Genomic DNA, 19,644 nt, shown 5'->3' with positions numbered 1-19,644 from the left:
GGTCTGGTATTCCCATCTCTTGAAGAATTTTCCACAGTTTATTGTGATCCACACAGTCAAAGGCTTTGGCATAGTCAATAAAGCAGAAATAGATGTTTTTCTGGAACTCTCTTGCTTTTTCCATGATCCAGCGGATGTTGGCAATTTGATCTCTGGTTCCTCTGCCTTTTCTAAAATCAGCTTGAACATCAGGAAGTTCACAGTTCACGTATTGCTGAAGCCTGGCTTGGGGAATTGTGAGCATTACTTTATTAACATGTGAGATGAATGCAATTGTGCGGTAGTTTGAGCATTCTTTGGCATTGCCTTTCTTTGGCATTGGAATGAAAACTGACCTTTTCCAGTCCTGTGGCCACTGCTGAGTTTTCCAAATTTGTTGGCATATTGTCACATTAATTTCTTCCAGCTTTCTACCCATTTTGCCATTGTGTGCACACATCAAATTTTACTTACACAGTCTTCCAGAAGTGGATACATAAATTGTCCCTACTCCTTCCATCCCAAACAACATTGCAATAAATGACACATGTATGTCTCCTTACAAATATAGTAGGAATTCTCTCTGGGGCATAAACCCAGGTGGCTCAGTGGCAAAGAATCTGCCTGCCAATGCAGCAGACATGGGATCAATCCCTGGGTTGGAAAGAACCCTTGGAGAAGGAAATGGTAACCTACTCCAGTATTATTGCCTGAAAAATCCCACGGACAGAGGAGCCTGATGGGCTACAGTCCATGGGGTCACAAAAGAGTTAGACATGACTTAGTGACTAAACAACACAAAAGGACTGCCTGATGGTAAAGGCACATACAGTTATAAATCCATTGAGTGCTGCTGCCAGACTTTCTCACAATGAATGCATCAGTTCATATTCTCTTCACAATGGAGAGATCACCCCTCACCACAATCTCATCCGTGTATAGCTTTACTAAATTTCAGTTTTGTAAGTTGATATCTATAGAGCACAGCATTGCTTTTATTAATAATTTTATTCCTCTGGTTGGTGTTTCTGTTAAGTATCTCACTTTTTTTTTTCTTGTGACAATTTCTAATATGCACCAGGTAGTATATACCTTGGTCAACTTTTATATTAAAATTAAAAGACTTTATAGATTGAAAATTGTAGATATTGTCACCATATTTAATAACATATGATATCCTAAAATGTTGATGGGACTATAAGGCACCAAGCCATTTTACATTCCTCTTTTATTACATTTTTAAGTTGATTCAAGTTTATACTAAAATAGTTATAATTGCAGTAAACCTACTATTGCTTGCTTTTATATTTTCTTAACAGAAATTCTAAGCCTAGATGTCTTGAGTAAATCACAAGACCACATTTGTTTTAATGACTGTTATGTATAGCCCTACTGCTTGCCCAAGGAGTCTGTATGTTTTTGCAACTAACAACAGAATGATCAATTTAATCAAAACTGAAAAGTTGTGTAATTTTTAACCCATTGATAATTTAGTAACTATTCAATAGTATACCATAGTTGTTATAATTTGTATTTCTTATGTAAAATTTCTTGCCATGGTCTTGTCCCTCTTTATCAAGGAACTTTATATCTTTTTATAAATTTGAATATGTTATAACAATAATAACAGATGCTTATTCTGTGGAGTACTTGGATAATTGCTTTACCAGTAACACTGAAATAATACTCTAAAACAGGCTATGTTACTGCTATCAATTTTACTAATGGAGAAACTTGGTCCCTTCTACCAACCTCTCCTTCTCCCAATCTTACTCTATGTATAGTTGGTATCAGATTTTAGCTATGTCCTCTGTATGAAGTAGGTTAGATTTTTCCATCTTGGTAGAAGATATTTGAAGCCAGGAAGCAAAAACTGTTCTTTTATTTCATACCATCAGCCGTACCAAGGGTTTCAACTGTCACTTAACAAATACTATTTTATTAATCTCTATAAATTTCCCAGGCTTCCCTGGAGGCTCAGTGGAAAGAACCCACCTGTCAGTGCAGGAGACGTAGGTTCCATCCCTGAGTCAGGAAGACCCCCTGGAGAAGGAAATGGCAACCCACTTCAGTACTCTTGGTCAGGAAATCCTGTGGACAGAGGAGCCTGGTAGGCTACAGTCCAGGAGGTTGCAAAGGAGTCAGACACGACTTAGTGACTAAACAACAACAATAAATTTTCTACTCATAAATCCATGACATATCATCCACATCATGTTTTGTGTTTTTCTTTTCTTCCTTCCCCTCTTCCTGTTCCTTTTTCTTTAACTTCCTTCCCTTTTTCATGTATTTTTTTCTTTCTTTCTAAGAAAAGTTTGACCTGTCTTTGAATACAGCAAGAGTTGGTGGAAAGTAGAACACCTTGGCTATATCTTACATCTATAAAGGGCCATGAATTTAGCTTTATTTTGAAATGAAGTTCTAGAAGTTTCCCCAGATAGACAGGATTGAAAGCCAAAGACATTCAGCATTCAACTTTAGATTTTCTTTGTGAACATTGAAAGTGTGTTTTTCTGATAAAGTTTAGAAATTCCTGCATTTTGTTACATCTGTTCCCAAAAGAGAAGTAGCTCATGTCTCTCTGAAGTTCTCGGAGACCTTAGCGAAGAGTTGCTTTCAATTCTTGAATTTGTAAAAGGCCTCTAACAGTATGTACGCTTTCTATACCCTTATCTCTCCTACTACACCTTTCATTTTGAGCCTGCCCCTTCGTCATCTCATTTGTGGCTTGTACATCTTATCTCATGTGGCTTTTCACTCTACTCTGTGCTTCAGAGGGAGTGGAAAGAAGTACTTGAGGATGAAAGGATGCACAGAGATGTATTTGGAAAAAAATAAAAGTAGTATTGTGTTATGTCTACCAGTGTTCATTTTCATCCCAGAGCCCCAGAGCTATTAAACCTTTGTTTTTGTTTTTTTCTTCTTTTTAAACAATTGTTTCTAAGAATAGACTTTCTGTGGAACATGGTACTAAAGTACCCCCCCAATGTAAACATTATTATTATTTTAGCATTTTCTGCTCAAGATCCTAATGAATTCTTCCAAGTTGCATTTGCCTTTCTCTCTTTTTATGTTCAGTACTAAGGACTAGGGGGAACGTTTGAAAAGTATGGAATAGAGAAGTGATTTTGTAAAAGATTCCTTTAGTTTCATGATTTCCAACACGTGCTATTATAATTTCCAACTTCTAGTAACCCTGTGAAAATAGAAAGCTTTTACATTTCTTGCAGTAATGACAGCGATGTATATATTTATACACCAGTGTCTCTTTTATTTTTTTTTAAGTAGAGGCAAATTACAAAAAGCTTAGGATATGAGACAAGAAATGTGTTCCTTGCATACCAGTTTGAGAACTAGTCAGAATATTTAGCAGGGTCTGAGTGATTGTTCAGTAAATCAGTCAAAGACACTGGAGTAAATCAGTTTCACCCGCCACCAAGGGTGCAGAATCAACTCAAATCCAGTGTAACCAAGTCAGATAACAGAGGCAAGCAATATCAAAGAGAGTCTGAAATTTACAAAGTAGCCTCACATCTATTTTCCTTTGATTTTCTGGTTTGCCATCATGTCATTACCAAAGGAGGCACTGGAGAGGTAAGTGTAATATATAAAACTTAAGTGTTAGAGTAGATGAATCCGTTCAACATGAGCCCAAGCTAACAGATTCTAACAATGATAATGAATATTTTAAGGGCCATTTTCCATCAAGTGTTCTTCAGATGAGCAGTTACAAAGTTGCTCTTATTATGTGCTGCCATCCGGTGTCCATTTCATAGAATGCAAAGAATTTTTGGTCAAGCTGTTTGTGTTTAGTTTCTTTGGTTTAGGGTTTTTTGTTTGGTTGGTTTTGGTTTTACTTTCTATGTTGACAAGTCAGGATTCATTTTAAGAATGTTCTCTAAAGTGTCACTTGGAGAAGATGTCCCACTAATTGCATTAACTGCTTGTCCTTATTAGAAGTTAGTTCTTCCTCCTTCTTAATTACATTAAGGATCCTCACCGCCACCCCCTCCCCCATCTTAAATGTGATATCTTGTGACAAAAATTTAAAATAAATACTTGCACTTATTGTCCCAGGATATATTTCCTGTGCTGAATCACTAGCATTAATGTCAATCCCTTACCTAATTGCTAGGTGGAGACTCTCTTACCTATTCCTAGGACATCTGACTTACTGAAGTTGGACATTTCCTGACTTATGTGTCTTACTTAACACACGAGTCTATCCAACATCTAGGTTTTTATCTCTCTGTGTGGAAAAATTAAAAAAAATGAATGCCCTCAAATTTAAGATGGTGAAATGTTGATGCATTAATTGGCTCCCATCTTGGGAAAGTAGGGCTGAAAAGGCTCCCAATTCGGCATTGCAGAATAGCCCAGATCAGTCTAAGAAGTAGCCTTGCTCCAAGGAGAAAGATGTTCAAGGACCTCTTTGGCAATACTAAGGAGTCTTCCCCTCTCAGGGCTATCATGAGGCTCTCCATAGACGAGTGCAGTATGACTGAGGGAGAGTTATGAGCCATCTGCTCTAGAGATGGTCAGCAGAATGAGTGTGGCCTTCAATGAGTGTGACTTGGCCTGAACCCCATATTTATGACTGTGATGCCCTGGGATAGGATGTAACCTCACAACACCTCAGTTCTCTTATCTGTAGTGTGCGGATTACCACCTACCTCCCAATGCTATTTGGATAATTCATTTGTTCCCGTGTTTACTACCGGTCTCCAATGAGTTAGAGGTGAATGCCTTGCGGTCTCTGCTGTTTGTCTTTATATATGCAGGCTTTGGAATTGTATCTGTCTTGTGGTAGATGCTCAGTAGATACTTGTGACTGGCATGGGAATTAAATTTCTTGACTTATACAAAGTATCAGGTGCCATACCTAGCACGGGGTGAGAACTGATATATGCCTACCAGCTTATTTTATTGACACACAAATGAGAAGTCAGGAAGCCCTCTGGAGAAACCTCAGGTCATGCCACTAGAATTATAAATTAGAAAAGATGTATTAAACCAGGAACATTAGATAGTTTTAAAATGATTCTATGGAAGATTTGTCAGAACACTTGGCAAATAAGTAATATATAAGGGAAATGCAAGAAGTAGGTGCTTTGTAGCCCTTTTGTCACTGGGGTTGTTCAGTCATTAAGTTTTGTCTGACTCTAGATGTGATGCTCCTGAAATTTGAGATCCCATATATTCTTTTATTCAAAAACATTTGAGAACTTCCCGGCTGGTCCAGCATTTAAGACTCTGAGGGCTTGGATTCAGTTCCTGGTCAAGGAAGTTCCACATGCCTTATGGTAAGGACCCCCCAAAACCACCAAATATCAAAACATAATAACAACAAGAAATAGAAAAACTTTGATAAGCACTCACTATATGTCAGATATGGGTTTCCCTGGTGACTGAGAGGTAAAGAATCTGCCTGCAATGCAGGAGATCCCTGGGCCAGGAAGATCCCCTGGAGAAGAAAATGGAAATCCACTTGAGTATCCTTTCAAGGAAATCCCATGGACAGAGGAGCCTGGCAGGCTACAGTCCACGGAGTCACAAAAAAAGAGTTACCAAGTGACAGCATAACAACAGCAAACACCACCCACAGATACTGTGCCCAGGCGTGGAAAAGCTCTAGGCATGGTGGTCCCTTCTCTGAGGGTGCTAAGCAAGTAGAGAGACTTTTCTTTCCATTCTGAAAATCACTTCTTCCTCAAAAGGTCTATTTAAAAGTCCTGTGTAAGTAAGCCCTCTAAACTTGAAGGAGCTACTCACCTCCTGAGTTGAGTTGAATCTCAATATACTGAAAAACTGTCACCTATAAGGATTTCATGGTATGTAGAAAGCATTAGAATTTCAAGTCAAGGCAAACCCTTGCCAGTTGATCCAATTCACACCCCTTCCAGAGCTGACAGTGCCATCGAAATGCTCATTGTGTTAGAGTAACAGAAGCTTTTCTGCTGATATCCTGAGAATTACAGGTGACACAGAGGGCCAGACACATCAAATGGGGAATAGACTTGAAAGATATTGTAAAGAAAATAGCTAAGTCTTTATTCAGAAGATAAAGTTCCTGACCTATGTCATAAGGTAAAAGATATTCCCAGTAGGTGAATTCTCAGTCACTGCCACATGAGAGGCTTTTGAAACACTTTCTGGTTTTAGACTCCCTACTGAGTACATGCGAGTCTGCTCATCACAAACCAGAATAACCCCCTAGCAGGAAAGAGACAGAGGTGGTGTCATAGTCAGAAGCACACCCCTGCTCCTGGCTTCTTCCAAGCAGTTGAAAGATTTATCATTAACTCCTTTTGGTATATGCTAAGTTGCTTCAGTGTGTCAGACTCTTTGCGACCCTATGGACTGCATCCTGGGTTCCTCTGTCCATGGGATTCTCCAGGCAAGAATACTAGAGTGGGTTGCCGTGCCCTCCTCCAGGGGATCTTTCAGACCCCAGGATCAAACACGTGTCTCCTGCGTCTTCTGCATTGCAGGTGGATTCTTTAAAGCTGAGCTACAAGGGGCGGGGTGGGGGTGGCAGTCCACGACTCCTTTAAATCAGTTCAATTCCCAAGAGAAAAAAAGTGCTTGAGAGTAGTGGGCCTTTGACCAATCCTTCTGATTATCATTAGGTAAAATAGTAAATAAGGCAGTCCAGATGACTTGTACCTTACCATAGGCTCTGCACTCTAGCTTCTATAACTTGAGATTTAGGACCAAAACTATGGTGAAAGCTGACATGGGCAATCTCCTTAACCAAGAACGTGGCACAGTCATACATTGGAGATATGGCTGGTTTGGATTCAGGACACCTCCATAAAGAGAATAAGGCACCGAAAAGAGTCATATAATATTTTTGGTGTCCCAGAACATATAAATTTATGTTTATACTCCACTGTAGTCTATTAATAATGTAATAGCATTATGTCTAAAAAAACAATGTATATACCTTAATTCAAAAATACTGTATTGCTAAAACATGATGATCATCATCTGAGCCTCAGTATGACTCACAAAAAAGTGAGTCATAATATATTTTGCTGGTGGAGGGTTTTTCCTCAGTGTCGATAGCTGCTGACTGATGAGGGTGGTGGTTACTAAAGGTTGGGGTTGCTGCAGCAATTTATTAAAATAAAATAATGGAGTTTACTGTATCAACTGACTTTTCCTTTCATAAGCAACTTCTCTGTAGCATGCAGTGCTGTGTAAAAGCATTTTACTCACAGTAGAACTTTTTTCAAATTGGATTCAGTCCTTTCAAACTCTGCTACTGGTTTATCAACTACGCTTATGTAATATCCTGAATCCTTCTTTGTCATTTAAACAATCTTCACAGAAACTTACCAGAAATAGATGCCATCTCATGAAATCACTTTCTTTCCTCATCCATAAGAAGCAATTTTTCATTCCTTAAAGTTTTTCATGAAATTGTAACAGTTCAGCCACATCTTCAGGCTCCACCTCTAATTCTAGTTCTCTTCCTAATTCCACCATATCTGCACTCACTCCTCTGCTGAAATCTTGAATGAACCCTTCAAAGTCATTCATGATGGTTGAAATCAACTTCTTCAAAGTCCTGTTAATGTTAATATTCTGACCTCTTCCCCTGAATCAAGAATGTTCTTCATGGTATAAAGAATATTGAATACTTTCCAGAAGGTCTTCAGTTTACTTTCCCCAGATCCATCAGAGGAATCATGACTTATGGCAGCTATAGCATTACAAAAAGTATATCTTAATATAATAAGACTGCCTGGTTCATGGGCTGCAGAATGGATGTTGTGTTAGCAGGCATAAAAACATTAATCTCATAGTGTATCTTCATCAATGCTCTGGAGTAACCAAGTACATTGTCAATGAACAATAATATTTTGAAAGGTATCTTTTTTCTGAGCAGCAGGTCTCAACACTAGACTTAAAATATTCAATAAACCGTATTGTCAAGAGATGTGCTATCACCCATGATTTTTCATCCTATCTGTAACATAATTCTTAAAGATCCTAAGATTTTCAGAATGGTAAATGAACGATGGCTTCAACTTAAAATTACCACCTGCATTATCCCCTAACAAGAGAGTCAGTCTGTGCTTCAAAGTTTTTGAAGTCAGTTATCAACTTCTCTTCGCTAGCTATGGATGTCTTGGATGGCATCTTCTTCCAACAGAAAACTGTTTTGCCTACGTGGAAAATTTGTTGTTTAATGTAGCCACCTTCATTGATGTTCTCAGCTAGGTCATCTGGACCACTTACTGCAGCTTCTACATCAGCACTTGCTTCTTCACCTCGTGTGTTTATGTTTTAGAGAAAGCTTCTTCCCTTAAACCTCATGAATCAACCTCTTCTGGCTTCATAATTTTCTTCTGCCGCTTCCTCATCTCTCACAGTTTTCACTGAATTGAAGAGAGTTAGGGCTTTGCTCTGGGTTAGGCTTTGGCTTAAGGGAGTGTTGTGTCTGAATCGATTTCTATCCAGGCCTCTAAAACTTTCCCTATTATCAGCAATAAGACTGTTTTGCCTGTTTATCATGCATGTGTTCACTGGATTAGCACTTTTGATTTCCTTTAAAACTTTGACTTCACTTGGCTAACTTTGGCACAAGAGGCGTAGTACTCACCCTGTCTCAGTTTTTGACTTGCCTGCCTCAGTAAACTTAATCACGACTCAGTTCAGTTCAGTTCAGTCGTTCAGTCGCTCATTCGTGTCCGACTCTGCGACCCCATGAATCGCAACACGCCAGGCCTCCCTGTCCAGCACCAACTCCAAGAGTTCACTCAGACTCACGTCCATCAAGTTGGTGATGCCATCCAGCCATCTCATCCTCTGTCGTACCCTTCTCCTCCTGCCCCCAGTCCCTCCCAGCATCAGTCTTTTCCAATGAGTCAACTCTTCACATGAGGTGGCCAAAGTACTGGAGTTTCAGCTTTAGCATCATTCCCTCCAAAGAAATCCCAGGGCTGATTTCCTTCAGAATGGACTGGTTGGATCTCCTTGCAGTCCAAGGGACTCTCAAGAGTCTTCTCCAACACCACAGTTCAAACGCATCAATTCTTCAGCGCTCACGACTAGCTTCTGATTTAAAGTGAGAGAGATGTGACTCTTCCATTCACTTGAACACCTTAAGGCCATTATAGAATTACTCATTGGCCTAATTTCAATATTGACATGTCTCAGGCCATAGGGATGATGCCTGAGGAGAGGGAGAAAGTTGGGGAAAGACCAGTTAGTAGAGCATTCAGGACACACACAACCAATGGATTAAGTTAGCTGTCTTATATGGGCATAGTTCATGGCGCCCAAAAACAGTTACAATAATGACATCAAGATCACTGATTACAGACCATCATAACAAACACAATAATGTAAAAATTTGAAATATTGTGAGAATTTCCAATATGTGACTGAGCCATGAAGTGAACAAATGCTATCGGACTTTTGTCTTGCTTGAAGCAAGGCTGCCATGAAACTTCAGTTTGTAAAAAATGCGGTAACTGCTAAGCACAATAAAATGAAGCACGCCTATACTCCTTAATCTAAAAAGCACAATATAAATTAGTAAAGAGATTATAGGCTTCAGAATCAGAGAAACTGGGTTTGTCTCGAAATGTATGGTCTTAAGTAAGTTACCTAAACACTCTGAATCTTATTTTCTATACTAGTAAGTGGATATAATATCTTCATCATCTTTTTGAGAAGCTAAATCTCCACTAGATGATCAAACTTATACTACTCAAAATAATTTATGCTAATTCTTATTTTAAAAGAGATCATGAAAAACAATTAAAATTGGGGCATCTGAAATGTTGAAAACCAGCATTCTGTTCTTCCTTTTGAAATGATACTATCTTAAACAAATTGGAAAAATCCCTTGTATTCATAGATATTATTTATAGTTTATAAGTTCAAAAAGAAATTGCACTGTATGTAAAGTGCCAGAGCAATTTATATTACCAAAGTTACAACACGTACAATTCCTACCCTCTTCAGTCTGTTCATCAGATTCACCTAAGAGGGGAACTCTTTACAGCAGCTCAAAGTTCTGAGAACCATGAGATAATCGAATTTCATGCAATTTCATTTCTAACCAATTCCAGTTCCAAGTTTAAAGAAGGGAAAAATGCCAACACATTCTATAAACGATCAACATCTGAAACAGATCAAATCAGAACCATTTATCCAGGGCTTGCTATAGATAGGAAGCAAATAAGGTATAGAATATCTCCTGCCAGGAGATTAAAAATATAGTAGGAAATATAACAGGCAGGTTAAATAAAGATTCTGTTATGTCTGAGGATATTCAATTCTTGCTGGTTACATATGGTCAAAGTAAGGGATGGAGATAACAAGGATGCCCAGTCTAGCTCACCAGTCCTGCCAATGCTTACTCTATCTTGGGTCATCTAATATTATGACCTCTGTCAGAAGAAGGCTACAGGTGCTTAAGTTCATCTTGCTGCTGGTGGTAAATAAAAGGAGAAATAGGAACTAAAGCGAAAGAAGAAAAAGGTCTATGTGTTTTTATTCCTACCCCCATCTTTATTGCCATTTGATTGAAAAGTGACTATTTGAAGACAAGTGGGTCCAACAACATACAGTTCATATTTGCATGTTGAAAAATACACATTATGTATGTTTTGTTTCTGTTTTTCCTTTTTAATACAATGGTGTATAAGTAGGAAAGCTTCAGGCATATAAGAGCCACCTAGTCTTGTAAATGTTAACTTGACTGAATCAAAACTGTTATTTCAATCAAACCCCTAGAGTCTATGAGGAAAGTGGAACTAAATTATACAAAGATCTTAAATGGTCATTTAAAACATATTTTTGTGTAGTTTTATATTGCCCAGAATAGTCTTTGAGTAACCTTTAAAAATAATAGCTTTTGTAAAATGAATTCAGCTATTCAAAAATGAGTGTTAAACCAAAGCAAACATCAGCAACATGATGTAATAGATAGAAACTTAATGTATATTAATCTCCTTAATGTTTTGCCATCTAAACTAAGGGTATTCATGACACAAACTTATACAGATCTAGTCACTTAAGTAACAATGCAATGCAAAGGGCAATCAAAGTTGGGGTTTCACTTTCTGATTTAACTATTGTTATATCCAATGTTTTTTTATACCCCCATGCCTAAGTTTAATAATTAACTCAACAAATATATAATTATTGCCTACTCTGTCCAATTCACTATTACTTGTCACTGGAGATATCTTTGTAAATATAAAGTATTTTCTGTTGGTTTGGGCATTTTTATTTAATGGGGGAAAGAGAGAAGTGAAATTTACAAAATATTATTTTTCAGTATGTCAAGTGCTATGTGAGGAAGTCACGGAAGATATATTTAAAAATATAATGTTTGAACTTCTGATGAACGGAAATTAATAATCAGAAGAGGCTGGGATGGGTGAGGACAGTCATAGATAAATAGCTCAGTATGGTATTTTGAACTATATCTTATATTATGATTGACATTGAAAACTTCCCTTATCAGGATTCTTCTACAGGACAGGGTTAATTAGCTCCTTATATGAATCCATAGTATACAATTTTCATAACCTGCCTCTCATTTTTTGATATTTTACATGCAGACTTAAGAAATGATGCACTTCATTCTTGTGCAGAGAGCCTTAACTTATAAGATGATTTGTAGGATCAGTTTAAATTCATAGTAATAAGCTTGTTCAATTGAAAGATATGCACATTTTAAAATATTTTTTAAAAACATATTGCCAGATTCACTCCTGAAAAAATATTTGCACTCCCACCAAAATTGTATGGGAGAATCCATTTCTCCACACTTTCAGTAAATAGCTCTTGGTATCATTTCTTATAATTCTAGCTAGTTTGACTGGTAAAAAAGAAAAAAACACATTTGACTCCTTTTATTTTCATATTTGCTTTCTGTTGAGTTTCAACATTGAAAAATACTGTGAACTAGACAGTGAGATTAGCTGGTTAGTTTTCAAGACTCTGATGTGTACTAAACCAATGAAGAGATGTAACAAAGAAGGAGTATATCCTGGACATCCTAGAGTGCAAAGTCAAGTGGGCCTTAGGAAGCATCTCTATGAACAAAGCTAGTGAAAGTAATGAAATTCCAGATAAGCCATTTCAAATACTAAAAGATGATGCTGTTAAAGTGCTATACTCAGTATGCCAGCAAATTTGGAAAACTCAGCAGTGGCCATAGGACTGAAAAAGGTCAGTTTTCATTCCAATGACAAAGAATGTTCAAACTACTGCACAGTTGCACTCATCTCACACACTATCAAAGTAATGGCTAGTGTGTGAGTCTCACACACTAGCAAAGGCTTCAATAGTATGTGAACTGAGAACTTCCAGATGGTCAAGCTGGATTTAGAAAAGGCAGAAGAAGCAGAGAACAAATTGCCAGCATCCATTGTATCATAGAAAAAACAAGAGAATTCCAGAAAAACTTCTAGTTATGATTCATTGAGTACTCTAAAGCCTTTGACTGTGTGGATCAAAACAAACTGGAAAATATTTCAAGAGATGGGACTAGCAGACCACCTTACCTGCCTCCTGAGAAATCTGTATGCAGGTCAAGAAGCAATAGCTAGAAGCAGACATGGAACAATGGACTGTTTCCAAATTGGGAAAGGAGTATGTCAAGACTGTATATGTGTCACCCTGCTTATTTAACTTATATGCAGATTACATCATGCGAAATGTCAAACTAGATGAAGCACAAGCTGGAATCAAGATTGCTGGGAGAAATATCAATAACCTCACATATGCAGATGACACCACCTTTATGGCCAAAAGCAAAGAGGAACTAAAGAGCTTCTTGATGAAAGTGAAAGAGGAGAGTGAAAAAGCTGGTTTAAAACAACATTCAGCAAAAACCACCATAATATTGTAAAGTAATTAGCCTCCAATAAAAAAAATTTTTAAAGACACACACACAAAAAAACCCTCAACATTCAAAAAATGAAGATCATGGCATCCAGTCCCATCTCTTCATGGCAAATAGATGGGGAAACAATGGAAGCAGTGACAGACGTTATTTTCTTTGGCTCCAAAATCACTGCAGATGGTGACTGCAGCCATGAAATTAAAACATGTTTGCTCCTTGGAAGAAAAGCTATGAGAAACTAGACAGCATATTAAAAAGAAGAGACATTACTTTAGTGACAAAAGTCCATATAGTCAAAGCTATGGTTTTTCCAGCAGTCATGTGTGGATGTGAGAGTTGGACCATAAAGAAATCTGAGCACCAAAGAATTGATGCTATTGAACTGTGGTATTGGAGAAGAATCTTGAGAGTCCCTTGGACTACAAGGAGATCAAACCAGTCCATCCTAAAGGACATCAGTCCTGACTGGAAGAACTAATGCTGAAGCTGAAGGTCCAATACTTTGGCCACCTATGAGAATTGACTCATTGGAAAAGACCTTGATGCTGGGAAAGATTGAAGGCAAGGGGAGAAGGGGATGACAGAGGATGAGATGTTTGAATGCCGTCAGTGACTCAATGGACATGAGTTTGAGCAATCTCTGGGAGTTGGTGATGGACAGGGAAACCTGGCGTGCTGAAGTCCATGGGGCTTCAAAGAGTCAGACATTACGGAGCGACTGAACTATACTGAACGACTGAACTGTACTGAACTGAACAATGAAGGACGATGTTCTGATTTCTATTTTTAGTTTGCTGCAGAAACAGCTTTTTATGGAGTGGGGGACATGGATACATGAAGTTGGATTTTTAATAGCTGAAATATTTGAGGAAGATCTACAAATGAAATTTTGATTGCAAATGCCATGATCTAAAAACTATAGAATCTTTTATTATTATACATATTCCATACCACCTATAGATGTTAATAAAGAAAAAGACTTTTAGGAATTCTAGTTAAAAAAGAGATAGTCTCTACTTATTCTACATGTTGCTTATGCAATACTTGTGTTAATTTCTTCAAGTAATAATGCTTTTTATTTGCTTTTTTCTTTCCTAAGGAAAAACTGGTCTACTTCCTGGATTGTTCTTTCTAGTCGGAAAATTGAATTTTACAAGGAGTCCAAGCAGCAGGCGCTGTCTAACATGGTGAGTAGTTCTCCGCGTTTACTATTATCATCTGCATAGAAATATTGTTGAATTGAAAGTTCAGTTTCAACAGAAATCGCACTAAAGCCTTCAAGCTAGCAACATCTGAAAGCAGATGGAAGAAATGACTCAATAAACTTTTAATCAGATGAAGGAAAAATAGAACTTAGTGTCTGTTTTATTAAGTGGTGCATTTGGAAAATAATCACAAAATGAGATGAATAGTGAGCAGCTATCTAGTAATGGGAAGGTAACACTTTAAATTAAGGTGCCATTTATAAATGCTTTATTCTTATTTATGAAATGATCACTAAATGCAGCTACTTGCTCAAATAATGTATTATAAAGCATGTTATAAAATGCATTAGTAATAAATGCTTAACGGATGAAACTATGGGAAGCTGTTTTAAAGAATATTATAGGATATAAATCGTATTAAACCATGTATGTGCATCTTTAATACATGAATTTAAGTTGTTATCTAGCATGCTATAAAGTGCTTCACACATTAATAAATAATAATAAGCTATTTATAAATGGCACCTTAATATATAGTGATACCAATGAGGAAACACTCTATGTTAACAAAGTGATTTTTTATCTTAGTCTAACTATGACTTCACTACATCGAGCTAACTTTTCTGAATAGTTCTATGACTCAATCTAATGGCACTAATACAATTTCTGTATCCTGTAGTTATTACAAAGTGAAATTTGTAGGGCTTCTTGATTTGTACCTGGAGGACGGCCTTACAAATGCCCACTGAGATTTGACAGTGATCATAAGTAGGAGCAATTCTGAGCTAGTTACTGGGGCAATTCAAGCTCAAAACCTCACTGCCCGAACACCAGAGCTGCCACACAATGTCGGAGACAGTGGGCAAGCAGCATATCTGACAGCCTCCTGATTAAGAAGGACTCCGGGCAGGAACCAACCTGCCATACCCCATTGGCCTGATGGGCAGCCGGGAGAGGGGTCTCCTGGCAGGAATTAACCACAACGAGCTAATTTGTATTTGGCAGGTAATAAAACGATGGAAAGTTCTTTGCTTTCCAGCCACTAGTGGTGTTTGCTATGTAATCCTCTTTAAATAGGAAATAGAAAATCATTTGCTAGGAGATTGTTTTTTTTTTTTTTTTTAAGGAGAAGATTTTAGTAAGAACAAAAGGTAGCATTTGGCTTGCTCCTGATAATTGCAATAGCCTTTATCCCCAAGTAGCTTGCTGATTTTTGGAGTCTCAGTGCAGTCCAATCTGTAAACTAATTATGAAGAAATTAAAAATATATCTCAGTCCTTTGTATTTTTAATTTAAACTGCCTCGGATATTTGTTTTAGGGTTTTGTTTTTATTTTTTATTTATTTTTTGGCTACAGTAATGTTGAGATAATCTTTTTTGAGAAAAATAAAGTACCCCTAAGGCCCAGGCACAAAACAACTCCCATCCACCCATGGGTCCTTTATCTTCCCTTTGAATGAGTTCTGAGGGGAAAGTCAGGAAGGAAGGAAAGTAGCTTGCCTTTCTGAGTTTGGCTGCTGAGAAGATGATCTTTGTCTTGCTGGGTGAGAAGAATTCCATTGGAGCAGAGTTGATGTGAATATGCTGGGGTAATGGGAGATATTAGATTTCAAATTAAAGCTTTTGGTTTGCGTTTATTTTATTATTTTAATCTCATACCAGGAGATATAATTATCAGCTGCTTAATTTTGTACAGGTGGAAGAGAACTCCCCCTTCCATAATAGGCAAACTTTGCAAGTCACCTCATTCATTGCATGCCTCCAGATCAAGCTTCAGAATTGTTGTAAATTGAAAATAGGTTTTACCTTCAGAGAAAATTTGTTAACCTTTGTTTTGTTTTTTTCTTTTTGGAGGGGTAGTCCCTATTTATTACTTACTGTCCCATTTTCAGTGCTCTTACGATTTCTCTCACTGCCTTCAAAGCAAATTCAGGGCAGTAACTATGTTTTGTGGTAATGGGGGAAAGAATCACAGATTCCTGTTTGTACTGCATGAATTGCCTTGTTAGTCAACTTCTTGGATACATTTCTAACCAAGGCTTGGTGGGATAGCCCACATTTACCAATACCAGTCTCAGAGAAATGATATGATGATTGCCAGACCTTGATTAAAGATACTGTGGTTTTATTTTGAAAGAGATTTATTCTCAAGTTTCCGAATTTCTCTTGTGCCCCCTTACACATGTTCTAGTATTATTGTTCATTGTACTTTTGGGGAAAAGTCTGCCCTTTTCTGCAAGGGGTGCATAGAAACTGCTTAACTGAGTGCAGAATGTGTTTAGAAGAGAAAATGGTATTTTAATCTGTATAGGAATGATCTTCAAATGCTAATGCACTGGTCAGACAAACCAACAAAATGGCTAGGAGAAGGGTTTTGTAGTTCAACCACAGAGGAATCTATTCTAGTTTTGCCACTTAGAAACTGAAAAGAGTTATTCAACTGCTTTGAGTTTCAAAATCCTCATCTGTAAAGTGGGGACAGTAATCTTTGCCAAGATAATTAGTACAGAGTCACTTCATGGGAAATAGATGGGGAAACAGTGGAAACAGTGTCAGACTTTATATTTTGGGCTCCAGAATCAGATGGTGACTGCAGCCATGAAATTAAAAGACGCTTACTCCTTGGAAAAAAAGTTATGACCAACCTAGATAGCATATTCAAAAGCAGAGACATTACTTTGCCAACTAAGGTCCGTCTAGTCAAGGCTATGGTTTTTCCTGTGGTCATGTATGGATGTGAGAGTTGAACTGTGAAGAAGGCTGAGTGCCGAAGAATTGATGTGTTTGAACTGTGGTGTTGGAGAAGACTCTTGAGAGTCCCTTGGACTGCAAGGAGATCCAAGCAGTCCATTCTGAAGGAGATCAACCCTGGGATTTCTTTGGAAGGAATGATGCTAAAGCTGAAACTCCAGTACTTTGGCCACCTCATGAGAAGAGTTGACTCATTGGAAAAGACTCTGATGCTGGGAGGGACTGGAGGCAGGAGGAGAAGGGGACGACAGAGGATGAGATGGCTGGATGACATCACGGACTCGATGGACGTGAGTCAGTGAATTCCGGGAGTTGGTGAGGGACAGGGAGGCCTGGTGTGCTGCGATTCATGGGGTTGCAGAGTCGGACACGACTGAGCGACTGAACTGAACTGAAAATTAGTTTATAAAAATATACACAATAATCTTAAAATAATTATTATATTCCAATATACTCTATTAAAAATAAATATACTATATTCTGTAGTACATAATATGAAGTATAATGTATTGAGTTGATGCAAAAGTAATTGCAGTTTTGGATCTTGAATTTTAAATCAGTATAGCTAGGCTCAGACACATCTTTATTAATCAAAATAGGAACCATTACAATCAACACACTTTTTGCTGATGAGAAATAAGTCTGTGTATGCCTGCAGTGTAAAAATCTGTGCTTCAGGCTTCAATAAACTCTTGGAAAGCATATTCTACATCCTGCTGGTTGTGGAAGCATTTTCCCTGCAAAAAGTTGTCAAGATGTTTGAAGAAGTGGTAGTTGGTTGGTGAGAGGTCAGGTGAATATGGTGGATGAGGCAAAACTTCCTGGCCCAATTCTTTCAACTTTTGAAGCATTCATTGTGCAATGTGTGGTCATGGAAAAGAATTGGGCCGTTTCTGTTGACCAATGCTGGCTGCAGGCATGGCAGTTTTTGATGCATCTCATCAATTTGCTGAGCACATTTCTCAGATGTAATGGTTTCCCCCAGATTCAGAAAGCTGTAATGGATCAGACCAGCAGAAGACCACCAAACAGTAACCATGACATTTTTTTAGTATAAGTTTGGCTTTGGGAAGCACTTTGGAGCTTCTTCTCAGTCCAGCCACTGACTTGGTCATTGCCGGTTGTCATATACAATCCACTTTTCACCACATGTCATAATCCAATCGAGAAATGATCCACTGTTGTTGCACAGAATAAGAGAAGACAACATGTCAAAATGACGATTTTCTTGATTTTCAGTCACCTTATGAGGCACCAACTTATTAAGCTTTTTCACTTTTTCAATTTGCTTCAAATGCTGAATGACCATAGAATGGTTGATGAGTCCTTCAGCAACTTCTTTGTAGCTTTAAGAAGATCAGCTTGATGCTGCTCTCAACTGGTCATTGTCAACTTCCAATGGCTGGCCACTTCATTCATCTTCAAGGCTTTCATATCCTTTGCAGAACTTCTCGAACCACTGCTGCATCGCACATTTATTAGCAGTTTCTGGGACAAATGCATTGATGTTACAAGTTGTCTCTGCTGCTTTATAGTCCATTTTGAACTCTAATAAGAAAATCACTCAAATTTGCTTTTTGTCCATCCTTTCCATAGTTTAAAATAAATATAAACAGCAGGTACTAAGTCATTAGCAAAAAGAACATCAAGTGAGAAATGTGCATTCAGATGATGTATAACATAACCACACTTATTTAAGTAAGTATTCCAATATCAAATGGCAAATTTCAACAATGCAAAAACTGAAATTATGTTTACATTAACCTAATAATTATAATTTATCATTGAATTGATTCACTTGAATTGGTTCACACATGCAGAGAAGAAAAAGTATATTAATTCAAGGAATGCCAACATGTATAGTCTTCCCAAAAAAGAAATATGTATCCATAGGCAGCATAAAATATTGTTTATGAAGCCATTTCTCTGTCTGGGGTTATAGATGTAACATCCTGGTGTCCATATATATGTTCCATATATATCTTCCTCCATTGCCTCTTACACTTACTGCTTTCACATTTAATACAGCATGTCACAGACTGTGGTGCCTGATCCCACATTCCATGTGTGACTATATTTTTTTCTCACTGAAATTCTTTCAGTTTATAACCATGTCCCATTTTTATCAAAAGCAGTCTCTCCTCTGAAGAGAGATACAGAATCACTTTGCTGGTGTGTGTAAATCTGAGTTTCATAGGCTCTGGGTCCTCAGTGACTTATTCAGGGAGGACTGACCTATTCTCTTTTTCTTTTTCAATAAGGTCATTAAAGAGTAGGATGGCTTTTGAATCAATAATGGATGAGTGGACTGAAGTTCATGTCTATATAAGTTTTCTTCTCAAACTGATGAACCTTTAATAAAGCTGCAATTTCATTGAAAAAAAAAAAAAAGAAATGGGTACATTATCACCTACTACTGCACTCACTTTCTAACATGAAGGATATCATATTACCCTAATCCCAAATCTAGGTCAGATGAAACCTCAGAAAGAAAGATAGTCTTCACCAAGAGAGGAGACTGTCTCCTTTTTAATGTCTATACACACTGTCTTTGTTTTGTTCACTTGTTTGGTCCAGACTGGTTGACCCTCTTATAAAAAGGAGCATTGGAAAACCAGTCGTGTCCTTAGATCTGGGTTTTCTGGATTTGTAAAGGAAAGGACAGTGGTTATATTCTATATTCTGATTTGTAACTTACTTTAAAATTTTAAAATATTGTCATTGGAAAATAATGCAGAATCAAAATGTAGTAAACAAATTTGTATATTTTAACAGTTATTAATCAAACTTATGCATAATCACCACCCAGGTCAAGATATAGACCCAATAAGC

At 37.5% G+C, this 19,644-nt stretch overlaps 1 protein-coding gene across 1 annotated transcript in view; it reads left to right on the top strand.

Annotated features, from left to right (window-relative positions):
• ARHGAP15 (Rho GTPase activating protein 15) overlaps positions 1 to 19,644 on the top strand; it is a 707,176-nt gene that overhangs the window by 118,483 nt on the left and 569,049 nt on the right. The window contains exon 5 of the mRNA XM_068968725.1: positions 13,956 to 14,043. Coding sequence (XP_068824826.1) covers positions 13,956 to 14,043 — 88 coding nt within the window. The remainder of the gene's footprint in view (positions 1 to 13,955; positions 14,044 to 19,644) is intronic.

Source organism: Capricornis sumatraensis, chromosome 3 (assembly GCF_032405125.1).
Source record: "Capricornis sumatraensis isolate serow.1 chromosome 3, serow.2, whole genome shotgun sequence".
Lineage (NCBI taxonomy): Eukaryota > Metazoa > Chordata > Mammalia > Artiodactyla > Bovidae > Capricornis > Capricornis sumatraensis.
This window is presented reverse-complemented; position numbering and strand designations above follow the sequence as displayed.